At 48.2% G+C, this 11,858-nt stretch overlaps 4 protein-coding genes across 4 annotated transcripts; 1 reads left to right on the top strand and 3 right to left on the bottom strand.

Annotated features, from left to right (window-relative positions):
* Positions 1-1,548: 1,548 nt before the first annotated feature.
* On the top strand, positions 1,549-3,567 carry K452DRAFT_361274 (uncharacterized protein; the record flags this gene model as incomplete). Its single annotated transcript, XM_033546406.1, has 2 exons — positions 1,549-1,886; positions 1,934-3,567. The coding sequence occupies exons 1-2, from the start codon at positions 1,553-1,555 to the stop codon at positions 3,565-3,567; spliced, it is 1,968 nt and encodes a 655-aa protein (XP_033394336.1). The 5' UTR covers positions 1,549-1,552.
* Positions 3,568-3,803: 236 nt separating this feature from the next.
* Positions 3,804-4,379, bottom strand: K452DRAFT_311544 (uncharacterized protein; the record flags this gene model as incomplete). Its single annotated transcript, XM_033543436.1, has 3 exons — positions 3,804-4,095; positions 4,145-4,221; positions 4,332-4,379. The coding sequence occupies 3 exons, from the start codon at positions 4,377-4,379 to the stop codon at positions 3,804-3,806; spliced, it is 417 nt and encodes a 138-aa protein (XP_033394335.1).
* A 1,655-nt stretch (positions 4,380-6,034) lies between these two features.
* K452DRAFT_290767 (uncharacterized protein) lies at positions 6,035-6,699 on the bottom strand. The gene has a single exon (XM_033541050.1). It carries the CDS (start codon positions 6,651-6,653, stop codon positions 6,123-6,125), a length of 531 nt encoding a protein of 176 aa, XP_033394334.1. The 5' UTR covers positions 6,654-6,699; the 3' UTR covers positions 6,035-6,122.
* Positions 6,700-9,208: 2,509 nt separating this feature from the next.
* K452DRAFT_321166 (polysaccharide lyase family 1 protein) lies at positions 9,209-10,999 on the bottom strand. The gene is made up of 5 exons (XM_033544376.1): positions 10,720-10,999; positions 10,226-10,665; positions 10,116-10,170; positions 9,930-9,948; positions 9,209-9,871 (listed from the first exon to the last, which is right to left on the bottom strand). Exons 1-5 carry the CDS (start codon positions 10,899-10,901, stop codon positions 9,314-9,316), a joined length of 1,254 nt encoding a protein of 417 aa, XP_033394333.1. The 5' UTR covers positions 10,902-10,999; the 3' UTR covers positions 9,209-9,313.
* Positions 11,000-11,858: the final 859 nt, after the last annotated feature.

Below are 11,858 nucleotides of genomic sequence, written 5' to 3'. Positions count from 1 at the left end.
TCATATCGATAAAGTATGGATGGCACATAACTTGGGACTGCGCCGCTAAATCAATTGTAACCGCTTTTGATTGATGGCGTCTATGGCGATATCAGCAAACGCCAAGCGCGCGTTACCACGTAGAATTAAAGGGTAGGATTTGCTTAACATACAAGGATTTTTTATGCATTCTTTGAACCTGCCTCTTCTGGATTATTGTGGTGCATCCTGTCATGCATGCGTAAAAACCTGCTGGCCCAACTTACCGCGCGACGTGATTGCTATCTATAGGCGGGCTGGTACGGCGTAGTGAGTAGGGGTCCACCACGTACAGCATCCTCTTTCATGGCGGCTAGGGCTCCCCGGTATTAACAAAAACCGGACATGGCACTTTTTCAACCTCACCGGAGTCGCATTGAATGGAAATGCAACCAGCCAATAACCTGTCACATGTCGCCCGCCGCTTGCCGCCTGCGCGCAGAGACCTGTTTTTGCTCGTGCAGACACGCGGTTTCCCGCCTATTGCAGCCGTCTGCCGCTTAGTCCAATACCCCCTCGCGGTCGAAAGCTGTAGAAAGATGAGGCGACGTTGATTCAAGCCGTTGTGTAGTGGCGAGAACGTGGCAGCTGCGCCGCGAACAATCCAGGAAATACCAGAGACAATAACCAAACAAGGCAAGGCACAAAAGGAAGATTCCAGTTCGATTGTGCACAAGTCGTAGACTTCATGCAGGGCGGGAGCGAAGGCGGCCTTGCCAGAGGGCGGAGACGTCGGGATATAAACCCAGCGGGCACACGAGTCTATTTCGATGGAGCCAACTTCGGAGCCAAAAGCCTATGTGGATAGGCGTTCTCCTTCCACCGTAATTGAAGCAGACATGCGCTTTTGACGTAGCCATCATGGCGAGCAAACAACGTGAAGTATCAATGGGAGTAGCGACAAAAGGCAACAAAAGTTGCAATGAAACATTGCGACTATCCAGCACGGCGATCGAGGTCGATGGAGCTACATTAGATGGAGCTGGAAGATGTTTGAGACGCAAAATGAGGTTTCACGAGATGGATGTCCTGATGTGAAGTTGAAGACGGCAAGAGACAGCACGGACGGGCAGACTTAGTGTCAATGCTTCCTCATCACGTGCTTTTTTAAGACGTCCCGTCTGTTTATACCTCTTATTGCTTGAAAGATATGTGATCAGAAACCAATATTGCATCCAAGCACTTTACTTATTTGCTGAGAATAAATAAAGACTTAGTTACAAATTTCCCGTACGCAGAATTATCACGTGCACAACGTCATACGCGCCATCTGTCTACTTCCTAGGCATTCTTACCCTCCCTAACCCTTCCAAAAGCTATTCATGCGGTGACCGTGTTCCAACCTTGTACGACTGAAACAACCCCGCCGATTGGAATGACCTCAACATCTTTAGGCAGCAGCTGTGGGAATCAACATATTTGTACGCAATTTTCAATAAAGCCGCGCGGTTATGCATAGCTATGTACTACACAAGAACTTATTTAGAAGCAATCTCTCGGAAGTAAGCCGCCCCCAGGTTCTGTCCAGCCCATCATGGAGTGCGAAGTTTGCGGTGTTCAAACCCCTTCCGAACATTCATTTTCCCTAGCACCCAATTGGGACCATTTCGGAAACATGTTCTTGGACAATATGCTCCAGAACATCGCCAAATGCATTTTTTGCGCCTTGTTCATTAGCGTCCTAAGGCAGTTTCACCCTGTTGTATTCGAACGGAGTGGAAGCTGGGTAAGAATTATGTGGACAGGCGGGCATGACCACAGTGTATATGGGGAGAAAGAAGGCATTGTACGAGTCGAAGCAGGCTGGTATATGTTTGCCAGGCCACCCGAAAACCTGCCGGCAATCGTCGAGATTTACGGCTTCCATGGTATGTCGTTTGTCCGACAACGGGGTCATAAAGCTAACTCTTATCAGAGGATTTTTTACGTTGGCCCAACGACACCGAGACCGTTACTTCAGTCAAAGAGTTACCGCCCAGTCCTGATTCCAACAGCACTTGGGGTTTCGTTCATTCTCATGTTAACGAATGCATTTCGCAGCATAATGATACCTGCTCACTTCATGGGCTCCAAAGGCTACCAAAAAGAGTTGTGAGAATAATGAGTGTGGAACCGTGGACCATCAGCCTCCACGAAAGTATGCCTGGCGAGCTTGGTAGCTATACAACTTTGAGCTACTGCTGGGGCGGCGCCGACTTTCTCAAGACGGAACCAGAAACATTTGACGATATGAAATCGGAGATTCCTTGGGGATCGCTGCCAGTCTTATTCCGTGACGCCATTCGAGTAACCCACGAACTTGGTTTCGAATACATCTGGATAGATGCACTCTGTATTATCCAGGGAAACCATTCAGACTGGAGTATCGAAGCTTCCAAGATGGCCGAATATTATGGCCACGCCGATTTGACTATTGTTGCCGACAGAAGTTTCAACCCTCACGAATCAATCCTCAACGTCTCCCGTGAAAATTGGATAGGAAGAGACTTCAACGTTCCTAATAGAAGTGAGGTGGTAAAAGTGCGACAAAATCGCGGCCACAAACCTTTTACCACTCGCGACTGCGTCGTTCACCGCGGATGGGCATGGCAAGAACGCGCGCTATCAACACGACTTCTGCATTATGCAGAAAGAGACGTGACCTTCGAATGCCAGGCTATAGAGGAAATCACTGAAGACGGTCTTTCTCCCGTAGAAAGAAAACAAGTCGGCATAAACTATCCCTTACAGAATCAAAATATCAATCCGGATTTACTTTGGGGAATGACTCTCAGCAGTTATTCAATTCGAAATCTTACGAGAAACAATGATCGCTTACCCGCGATCGCCGGCTTCGCTAAGCGCATTGGTGCTATCAAGAAGTGTGAATACTTTGCAGGCTTGTGGGAAGATGAGTTACTTGAAAATCTCCTTTGGACGACTGGCTGGACACCCCAAATATTTTCAATTGGTTCATTAAGCCCACCTCGGGTGATTCCGAATCCATCATGGAGTTGGGCCAGTCTGAGTGGTCAGATTGTTAATGAAAATTTCCACAAGGGTGCTGTAGGGTGGGACGGATACCTCCACCATATGGCTACCATCTTGGAAAAAGGATGCAAGTATCCCGAAAATTCACCTGATGTTTTTGGTGAGGTTATAGAAGGATTTATAACCATACGAGGTCCAGCAGAAGAACTATCCCTAGTCGTTAGGGATGGTTTTTATCACCTCAACTTCGGCAGCTCTAGAAATCCAGCTTTGGTGTTGATAGACACTGTTGTAGAAGAAAGAGAGACAAACAGCACGGACGGTGAACGCAAAACCACAGCCAGAAGGAAGCAATTTCTGGGTGAAATACAGGAGGACCTGGATCCAATAAACGCTTCTGTCATCGCGTTATATGTTCTGCAACGCGATAAGTCAGTCAGCGGGCTTCTACTTGGCTTTGACGATGCCTTTAAGAACACCTATGAGCGCATTGGAGTGTTTGATTTCGATGAGAATGAGGCCAAAGATTACAACGATCATTTCTACACTTTAGGACAAAGAACTGTCACGATTGTCTGATGTAGACAAGGTAATTAAACCGGTTGATTGTGTACGACTTAAGCTGACACCTATTTAAGCTTGCCTCAAGTTATGCTTAGTAGCTCTACATAAAGCGTATCTGACGATGAAAAGCCGGCTAGGGGTATTGCAGCGTTTTAATTTGAGGTGGTGACGATGAACAAAGTAGCAATCATATGTTCTAGCCATAAATTCCAGTTTGCTGCGGCCTTGTTTATAAAGTGAGAGATTACTTTTCAGCTAAATGCCCAGTCCTCTGAAAGAACCCAGTCTTTTACCATAATATTCAATGCCCATAACCAGCCTCTTTTGCCCATAGAGCTTTCCGGTGGAGGTGACGACCCGCCTTTGTACCAAAATGCCCGTTCCTTTGACTTGGCCACGTTGTCTGCGTCAATCCACTGGCATTTGGTGAATGATTCCCAAAGTGCCGGTAAGAAGTTCCTTTGCTTGTCCTGGTGGCATAATTCGCCCAAAAGCGGTATAATAGCTTTGGTGGCTTCTTTGGCATGGTATTGGGGAATCCGGCTGTAACCTCAGTCAGTGACTATTCGGTGAGCAGAAGGTGATTGCTTACGAACCATATTGAAGATGTCGTGGAAGAGGTGGAAAAGAGATGTAGTATACGACGGCTGGAAACGATAAGGGGGATTGCTTTTTACAAGTCGTTAACACTCAACAGTGGCTATCTTCTTCACCCCTTTAACTTCCTGTGCGGTATATCAATTCCTAATGAATTCTTGAAGGGTGTTGCGAATACTGACCCCTCCTTCAACTAACTCGAATGGATGACTGCTATACCTTAACGTCATTTTGGTGCAATCGGAAAAACAGTGAACAAGATAGAAGAGTTGTCGAATTGAGGTGCTAAATCGAAAGCACTCTATAGAGGCTTCTGTTTTGGAAAATTGCGGCGTGTTCTTTGCTTTTGTGAGACTTGCAAATTTTGATCGCCCGATTACCAGAACATGCAATTCATAATCTACCAAGAGTGCCAGAATAGTCTCTATTTAAATTATAAGATGTTATTCCCAATCTTTACAAGAGTATATAGCTGAGCTCTATGTCACCAAATCATCATACTCCAGCTTATTTATGTCAGACAGCAGATTCAGGGCCACCAATGTCTGTAACTTAATGCTCCAAAGTCGTTTGGGAGGTTTCCCAGAGCCGCTCATCACCGCCATGAAGGATTTTGTCCCTATACTAAGCAATCTTAATGCTGATAGATAGAAACTGCTTTTCCAAGACTTGCTTACTGATAAGACCACGAGGTCCACGAATGTTGAGCGGTTGTACGCTAGCAAACCCGTATGTGGTACGGCAGGGACGGTGTGTGAGCAGGATTGATGGAATGAAAGGTCTGTGACGTTAACCGGATGAGGGTTGCCTTACGCCACATGCGGACCCCCGCGGGGCTCTTGCATCATGCTTATCTGCTGTCCTGGACTTGTGCGACTGTGCGTTCAGGCGAATTAAGCTAACGCAGCTAATGCGTGGGGGCTGATTCACCTGTAACAAAGCTCGTCATTGTCAGTCTTTTTCCCGCGATCGTCCGAACCCTCGTCTCTAAAACCCTGGTCAGCTTCAGTGTAACAGTTGGAAACCCTGATAGGGTTTACCCATCATCAGCAGTAGATTTTATCGGAAATACGTTAAGGTTGCCATAATCACAGTAAAACATCGCGCGGGATAATCGAACATGTCTCCGGCTAGAGTGTACTCCGTTTACGCTTAAACCCGCTGCGGAGTCTGGATCCTTGCCGTCTTAGCCCGTGCTTAAATCAGCTTAGCCAGATCGAAGTCCAGTATGGCGAGTGGAGGGATTTTCAAAATAGAATTGTCAGCTTGCAAAAGATCATTGGATGTGAGATCATCAAGACAGTAAGCAGTGGCAATTAGGACAGATAATTATAGACCTCGATCAAAGCTTCGATTCATGCAAAGGCGGAGCTGAAGGAGGTGAAAGTTAGGTCATGACTTATCGGGCGGGTCCAGGCCGCAAAGTAGGAGCTATACGTTGGCTAGCTACCACGTAGTAAGTACACTATCCTATCTAGGAAGGTTTACTGACTCGCTTCGTGCCGCTCTGAAGGATTCATGGAGCTTTAAGCGATTAAATAGTGACCCACGGGGCTGGTTCGTGGGTTGAAAATCCGGCTAAGGCAAAAAAGAGATAAGGGGGATGCTTGACGTGGTGGATGGGGGCGAAAGACTTCAAGCACACGCCAATCATTCGCTTGGGTAAAGGCAGGAACTGGTCTATGCTCGGGCGTTGGCCCACATGGTGTTCGTTAGTGCGCCTATAAACAGCATCTCTGATTCCGCCCCCACCACGCCATTATCCGTGCTTGCCGTTGTTTCAACCTCTTTCTTTGAGCACTGCCTCTTTCTTTAAAGATGGTGGCAAGACCACTCAAGATTCAACATACATGAACAAACAACAAATAAATTGGAAAACAGAGATAGCAGTGTTGGTATTTGTACTATCAAACAGGCAACGTAAAGCCTCGAGTTGCAACAACACTTAATCTCCATAGACACAAGAGGCCCATTTAAGCACCCGACCCACAGAACTTGGACGAGTTAACGTCATAGCCATAGGAAAGTTTTCCACTAGAAGTACCCCAACCCGAGTTGTAGGCTCCGCACAGCGACGTGATCGCCGAGCTATACTGAGCACGAGTCACCGAATCGCACCGGTTGTCGCCTCCGAAGTTGCAGTAGAAAGCCACAGTGTTGCCCCTGATGGCGTAGAAGTTGTGTCCGGATGCAACGAAGTTTCCGGCAGCACCACCGCACTGACGGTCAAGGTCTGCGTTGGCCGCGTCGGTGTCGGCGTGGTTGAGGTTTTTGGTGCCACCGCAAGTGATCTTTCTGTCGCGACGCACCAGGCCATTGAAGCGGTTGGGCTTGGTGACTTCAAGCTCTTCGATGGGCGTGGCGTCGGCCAGCTTGGTGTGTTGGTCGATGCCGTTGGCGTCGGTCTTGACGGCGTAGACGCCATCTTCGGTGCCCTCGGGAATGGTGAAGGCGTTGACGGCAGCTGCGAGAGCTACGACTTGGAGGAACTTGCTGAAAAGCATTGTTGGAATGAGGATTGTTGTTGATTGTTGTTGATTGTGTTTGAATTGAGAGGTGTTTGGTGGTCATCAATGGGTGATCCAGCTTGGTATTTATAGAGGATTCGGTGAACTGCCCGGTAGTCCGCCAAAGCGAAGCACTGAACTCTATCATGCGCTTTGATCTCATGTTTGCTCGGGCACTTCTAGCATTCGTATGACCCAGTGTTGGATCCCCACATGCCTATTTCCTTTTCCGTAGTAGCGGATTGCTGCCTGCCAGTCTACAGACTGCCGCACTGTCCTCCAAACAGGCTAACGGCACGCTCAATTCCTTCTCGTATCCGGTGGCAGTGCTTCCGATTCCATATAGGTCTGGATGCCGGTAACTACCAAAGAGAGTAAATAGAAAAACTGGTTTTTCAATCGCAATGGCCAGTACGTTCTCAGAGCGCCTTATATCACTGTTGGTCTTACGAGTTTGCCACCGTAATTGGAAAGGGTATATTGGGGAACGATGGGGTTAAGCTGCCTATGGATTGGTAAATCGGGTGATTGCATGAATGTCATGATATGACCAGGACATGACAAAATCTCGGAGGCATTCGATGTCAGTAAGAAGCTTCATGTCATGAAGTCGTTGGCACAGCGCATGATGGAAGTGACAGCCCAAGAAGGTTCATGTAGCGAAAGCATTCATTGAGAAGAGGGGAAATTTTAGATTGCAGAAGCACGAGGATAGAATGCGCCTATTTCGGATTGGGCAGGCTATCTATGGAAGCAACGCTGGTAATGGGCCTGACACTGAAGGATTGTTAACCGTGTTCTTTCTCATACGAAGGATTTAATCCACTTACTACCCTGTTGCCGCCAATGGCTTGTCCACCGATTTGCATGTCCGAGAGTGCTTGAATCCGTGCCACAGACGACGGCAGACAAGGTAAGACCGCGATTCCGCTGGCGATGCTAGAGCTTTGACTGTCTTGGCTTCTTCACCTCCTTGACCTTGCGAAGCTGTCAGTACGCACGGAAGTGTGGTCCCTCATTCTAGTGCTCACCTGGTCCCCAGAACACTTCTTCGGTTCAAGAGGAGGCACGGTGTCGGGGGGAGTGCCCCATCCGTCCTCGAGTCCTGTTAGATCTTATTGTCGCAGGAGGGGGCGGTCAACGCCTCAGAAAATGTTAGTCAGAAAGACTGTAAAGCCAGACATGGTTGTTAGAGTTGGGGTGAGATTCGCAGTGAACAAAGTGTGAAAAGAAGGAAAGGAGGGCGTAACTAAGTTGGCGCTAACCCAAATTGGCAGCGCAGTAGTCGTGAGTGCCATAGCAGGTCCTTATCAGTTTATCATGAGTTGTCAGCCAGGATCACTCCGATAACTCTCGGTTTTTCAGCCTTATTACAGTTAGTTGTTACACTACAGCCTTACCCCTTACACCACACGTTTATCCACTGCAAGGAAATAAGGATCTTAAAGAGAAAACGTGTTCTTTTAGATAGCAGCATATATACCCCCATAGGGAGTAGTAATTTAGGAGGACAAGCGGCGTCCAATTCCTCGCGCCCAGCTTCACATGAGTCATGTTACGATTAGACATTGCAGACAAGTATAGCAGCTTGTCGCTGGGCTCTATCTAAATGTTTTAGCGCTGCTATTTATCCTTTCGTTAAATTAATATTACTGAACAAGGAGTAAGCCCGAAGTGTCATGCCCTTCGTCCCCATACGACACGCTTCATAGGTGTGCCAAGCCAGAGACTCGATTACAAATCGCTCTCGCTGCCTTATCTTTTGGCCCTGCTGCGGGTGGCTTGGCGCAGTGGGTAAGCAACGAAGGTTGCTTACACGAAACTTCTAGTAATAACGTAGAACATACTAAGTGGAATCAAGAATACGAGGATACTTTAGATCCTTGTTCGCGCTGGCTCTCAATCTTATATAGAGAGGTTTTTAAGTTTTTAGATTAGTATTTATCGTTCAGTAACGTCTCCTACCGTTAAACGAATCTTACCGTTCAGCGAATCCCGCTAAAAAGAGCGCGGAAGGGACCTCTATAGTATACGCTAATTAGTAGGACTTACTAAACGGTAAAGTTAGTTTAGTTATAGGTAAACGACGTTAGTTATTATAGTCGCTAAATAGTAGATCTCTCTTATACGTCAGAGACGTTAGTAGTTTACTATATTACTTAAGCTTACTAGAAGACTACTTATATAATAACTAGTTCTACAGAGGTTACATTATACCTATTAAAGAGATATATATTATACTATATACTATAGGAAGTTTTAAAAATTAACTCAAAATAAATTCTTCTCGGTAGAGTATAATAAGTGTTCTAGTGCCAGTTCTTTTTAAAAACAACCTCTTCTTTAGTATAATGCAAGCTTTTGTTCTTTTTAAGCTTTTGTTAATAAAAGGGTTCTCTAGAGACGGCTTCGTGCAATAAGATCCTTAGATCTCGATATCTATTACAATATTATAGTAGGTATATCCCATGCACAAATGATTCGGGGTTAATCTCTGATTGAGAATTTCGTTAAAATTGGCTTCTCTAGAAGTAAACTATAAATTAGAAGTTGGGTGAGTATAACCGCATCCATGCAAGTCCTGCACCCTGTCCCTTCTAATTCCACCAGCCACTCTTTTCATGATGGCTTTCTCCAACTCCACAAGAGCTTATCGCTTAAGCCCTGAACTTCATGGGGGTAGGGGTGGGGGTGGAGACCGGGGTACCGGCAGCAGCGCCGGAGCCGGAGGAGCTCGAGCCAGAGGAAGAGAGCTTGCCGACACCAGCGTTGGCGACAACATCGCTGGCGACAGTAGAAGCGTCCTTAGCCTCGACAATGCTCTTCTCGAGGCCGGAGAAGCCAGCGAGAGCCTCCTCGTCGTCGAACTTGGTGAAGTCGCCGGAGCCGGTGACCGAGTTGGCAACGCAGTCACGACCAAGGTAGGAGGAGCAGGAGGACTCAGAGCCGGAGGGCACGTTGAAGATGTGCGAGCCGCCCGAAGCAGACTCCTCAGTGAAGGGGGTGTCGACCTTCTCGAAGACGTTGCCCTCAACCAGGATGTCGCAACCGGCAGCAACGTCGAAGGAGTGGCCACCAACGTTGCTCCAGTAGTTGTTGACAGCGTGGAAGACAATCTGAGAGTCGTCGGTTCCGATGTGGGGGTTGCGGCCGGACACATCGTGGAGGTAGTTGCCCTGGACGGTGTACCAGTCCTTCGCGCCATAGAAGAGCCACTATTATAAGTTAGTTATAATTATTCAACGCATAATAGGGGTATTAGAGTGCACGCACCACCCAGTAATGCTGGTTACTAAGCAATAAAACGCGTTAGTAAGTTGTTATAATACCGATAGTGCTTGGGTTGTCCAATGTATTCGCAGTCACATGACCCAAAAAGGTGACCAGCTGGGAAAAATACAACCAAGTTTGGCGTGCGACCACGAAAACATATGGACCCCTTCAGGAGAGATAACTTACTTGCACGAGGCGGAGTAATCGGACTTTCCGTCAAACTCGTTGTTGGAGATGGTAACTAGTAAAAGTTAGATTTGAGACCTGAGGGATTTGAAGTGCAAAACACAACATACCGTGACCAGCGGCCTCGTAACCACTGACAATCATCTGGCGACCAATCTTGGAGAACTTGTTGTGGTCGATCCAGACCTTGTCGCAGCCGTTGAGGGTCAGGGCATCACCACCCCAGACGTACTGAGGGTTGAGCTCAGTGATGTGAATGTTCTGGATGATGATGTTCTCAACGTTGTTCTTGAGCATGAGACCCTTGCCCTTGAGAACACCCTTGGAGCCGACACCAACGATCGACTTGTTGCTGCCGACCTCGAGCGCGGTAAGAGCAGCATTGTCGTAGTTGACGTCGGCGGGAGTCTTGTCACCGCACCAGTCGTTGGCACCGTTAATGGCAAGCTGAGCACCGGTGCTGCACTGGTCAGACCAGGGAGCGCAACCAGTCTCCTTGGTAGTGCCCTCGGTACCAGTGAAGTCGAACTCCTTGTCGATCAGGATGACTCTGCACGTATGAATAAGCATCACGAACTCTCAAAAGACAAGACTGGATACAAACCTCTCCTGGTCGTCGGAAAGCCACTCAGCAAGCTCCTTGATGTCGGCAGGAGCGGCGGCCTCGGCGCTTCCACCACCAGTCGTGCCGGCAGCGAAACCAGTCGGGGTGCCGACGACCTGGGCGTAAGCCGCAGGGGACAGAAGGGCGAGCAGGAGAGCAGAGCTGATAGCACGGTACTGCATGGTGATGGTGATGGATGTTTTTTTCTAAAAGATAGACAAAGGGCGCAGCCCGTAAACGAGAGGAATGATGAATTGGAAGAAAGAGAGTGAAGTGTAGAACACAGAAGGCGATGCCGGTTTAAACAATGAGACATATACATTTATATACACGACTGCCGGCAGGAGTCGGCTCCTGAAAAAGTCATGTCCGCCGTTGCGCTCGTCTAAGTGACAATGGTGGGCCACTGTTTCAATGCTTCGAGATAAGCATCTACGGTCGGTTATGCAACCAACGTTTGGGGTAAAGACGTGCAAGCGAGGGTAATAGATGCTTCCAAAAACTGGGACGGTCGATGATTGGTGTGCGCCATCGGAAGATGGCCTTGTCGGGTGGTGTTGGACGCCGATCTGGTCAGGCCCGTTGCCGCGCGTTTCGACGGCGACACGCAAACATCGCGGGGTAGGTGTTTCATGCAAACAGCACATTAGGGGGAGTTTCCTGGGGTGTTGCGCTAGCACGGGTATCGATCGTCACTATCAACCTTGTCTAAATTACGGTAGTACCTCCGCATGCGGATCGCTGGGTCTTGGCTGCTCGCCTATCAGGAGATGATCGTCCTCAACCACACACCGTGACGAGGCGACTGCATGATGAACCCTCTTCGCCCACGCGAGGCGGTCAGCCCTGTCTCTGCTCGCGCGAGACGGCAAGGGGTCTCTAGGCCCCTAACTTCTCGATTGGAGCCAGATCAACATATCCGGATGAACGCCTGCAGGGACTTGCATTTAGAAACATCTATATTTGAACCATCGATCATCTGGAATCTACAGAGATTCCACTGATCATATTGCCTTTGGATCCGTCGGAGGCCTAGTTTACTTGCCAGTCTGCCTTCAGCTTGCTGCTGTAGAGATACAACACTTGGAAGTCCGGACGGCAGGACGGCAGGCACGGCAAACGCGAAACGTCAATGGGAC

The sequence above is a fragment of the Aplosporella prunicola genome, assembly GCF_010093885.1.
Source record: "Aplosporella prunicola CBS 121167 unplaced genomic scaffold K452scaffold_23, whole genome shotgun sequence".
NCBI classification, from domain to species: Eukaryota; Fungi; Ascomycota; class Dothideomycetes; order Botryosphaeriales; family Aplosporellaceae; genus Aplosporella; species Aplosporella prunicola.
This window is presented reverse-complemented; position numbering and strand designations above follow the sequence as displayed.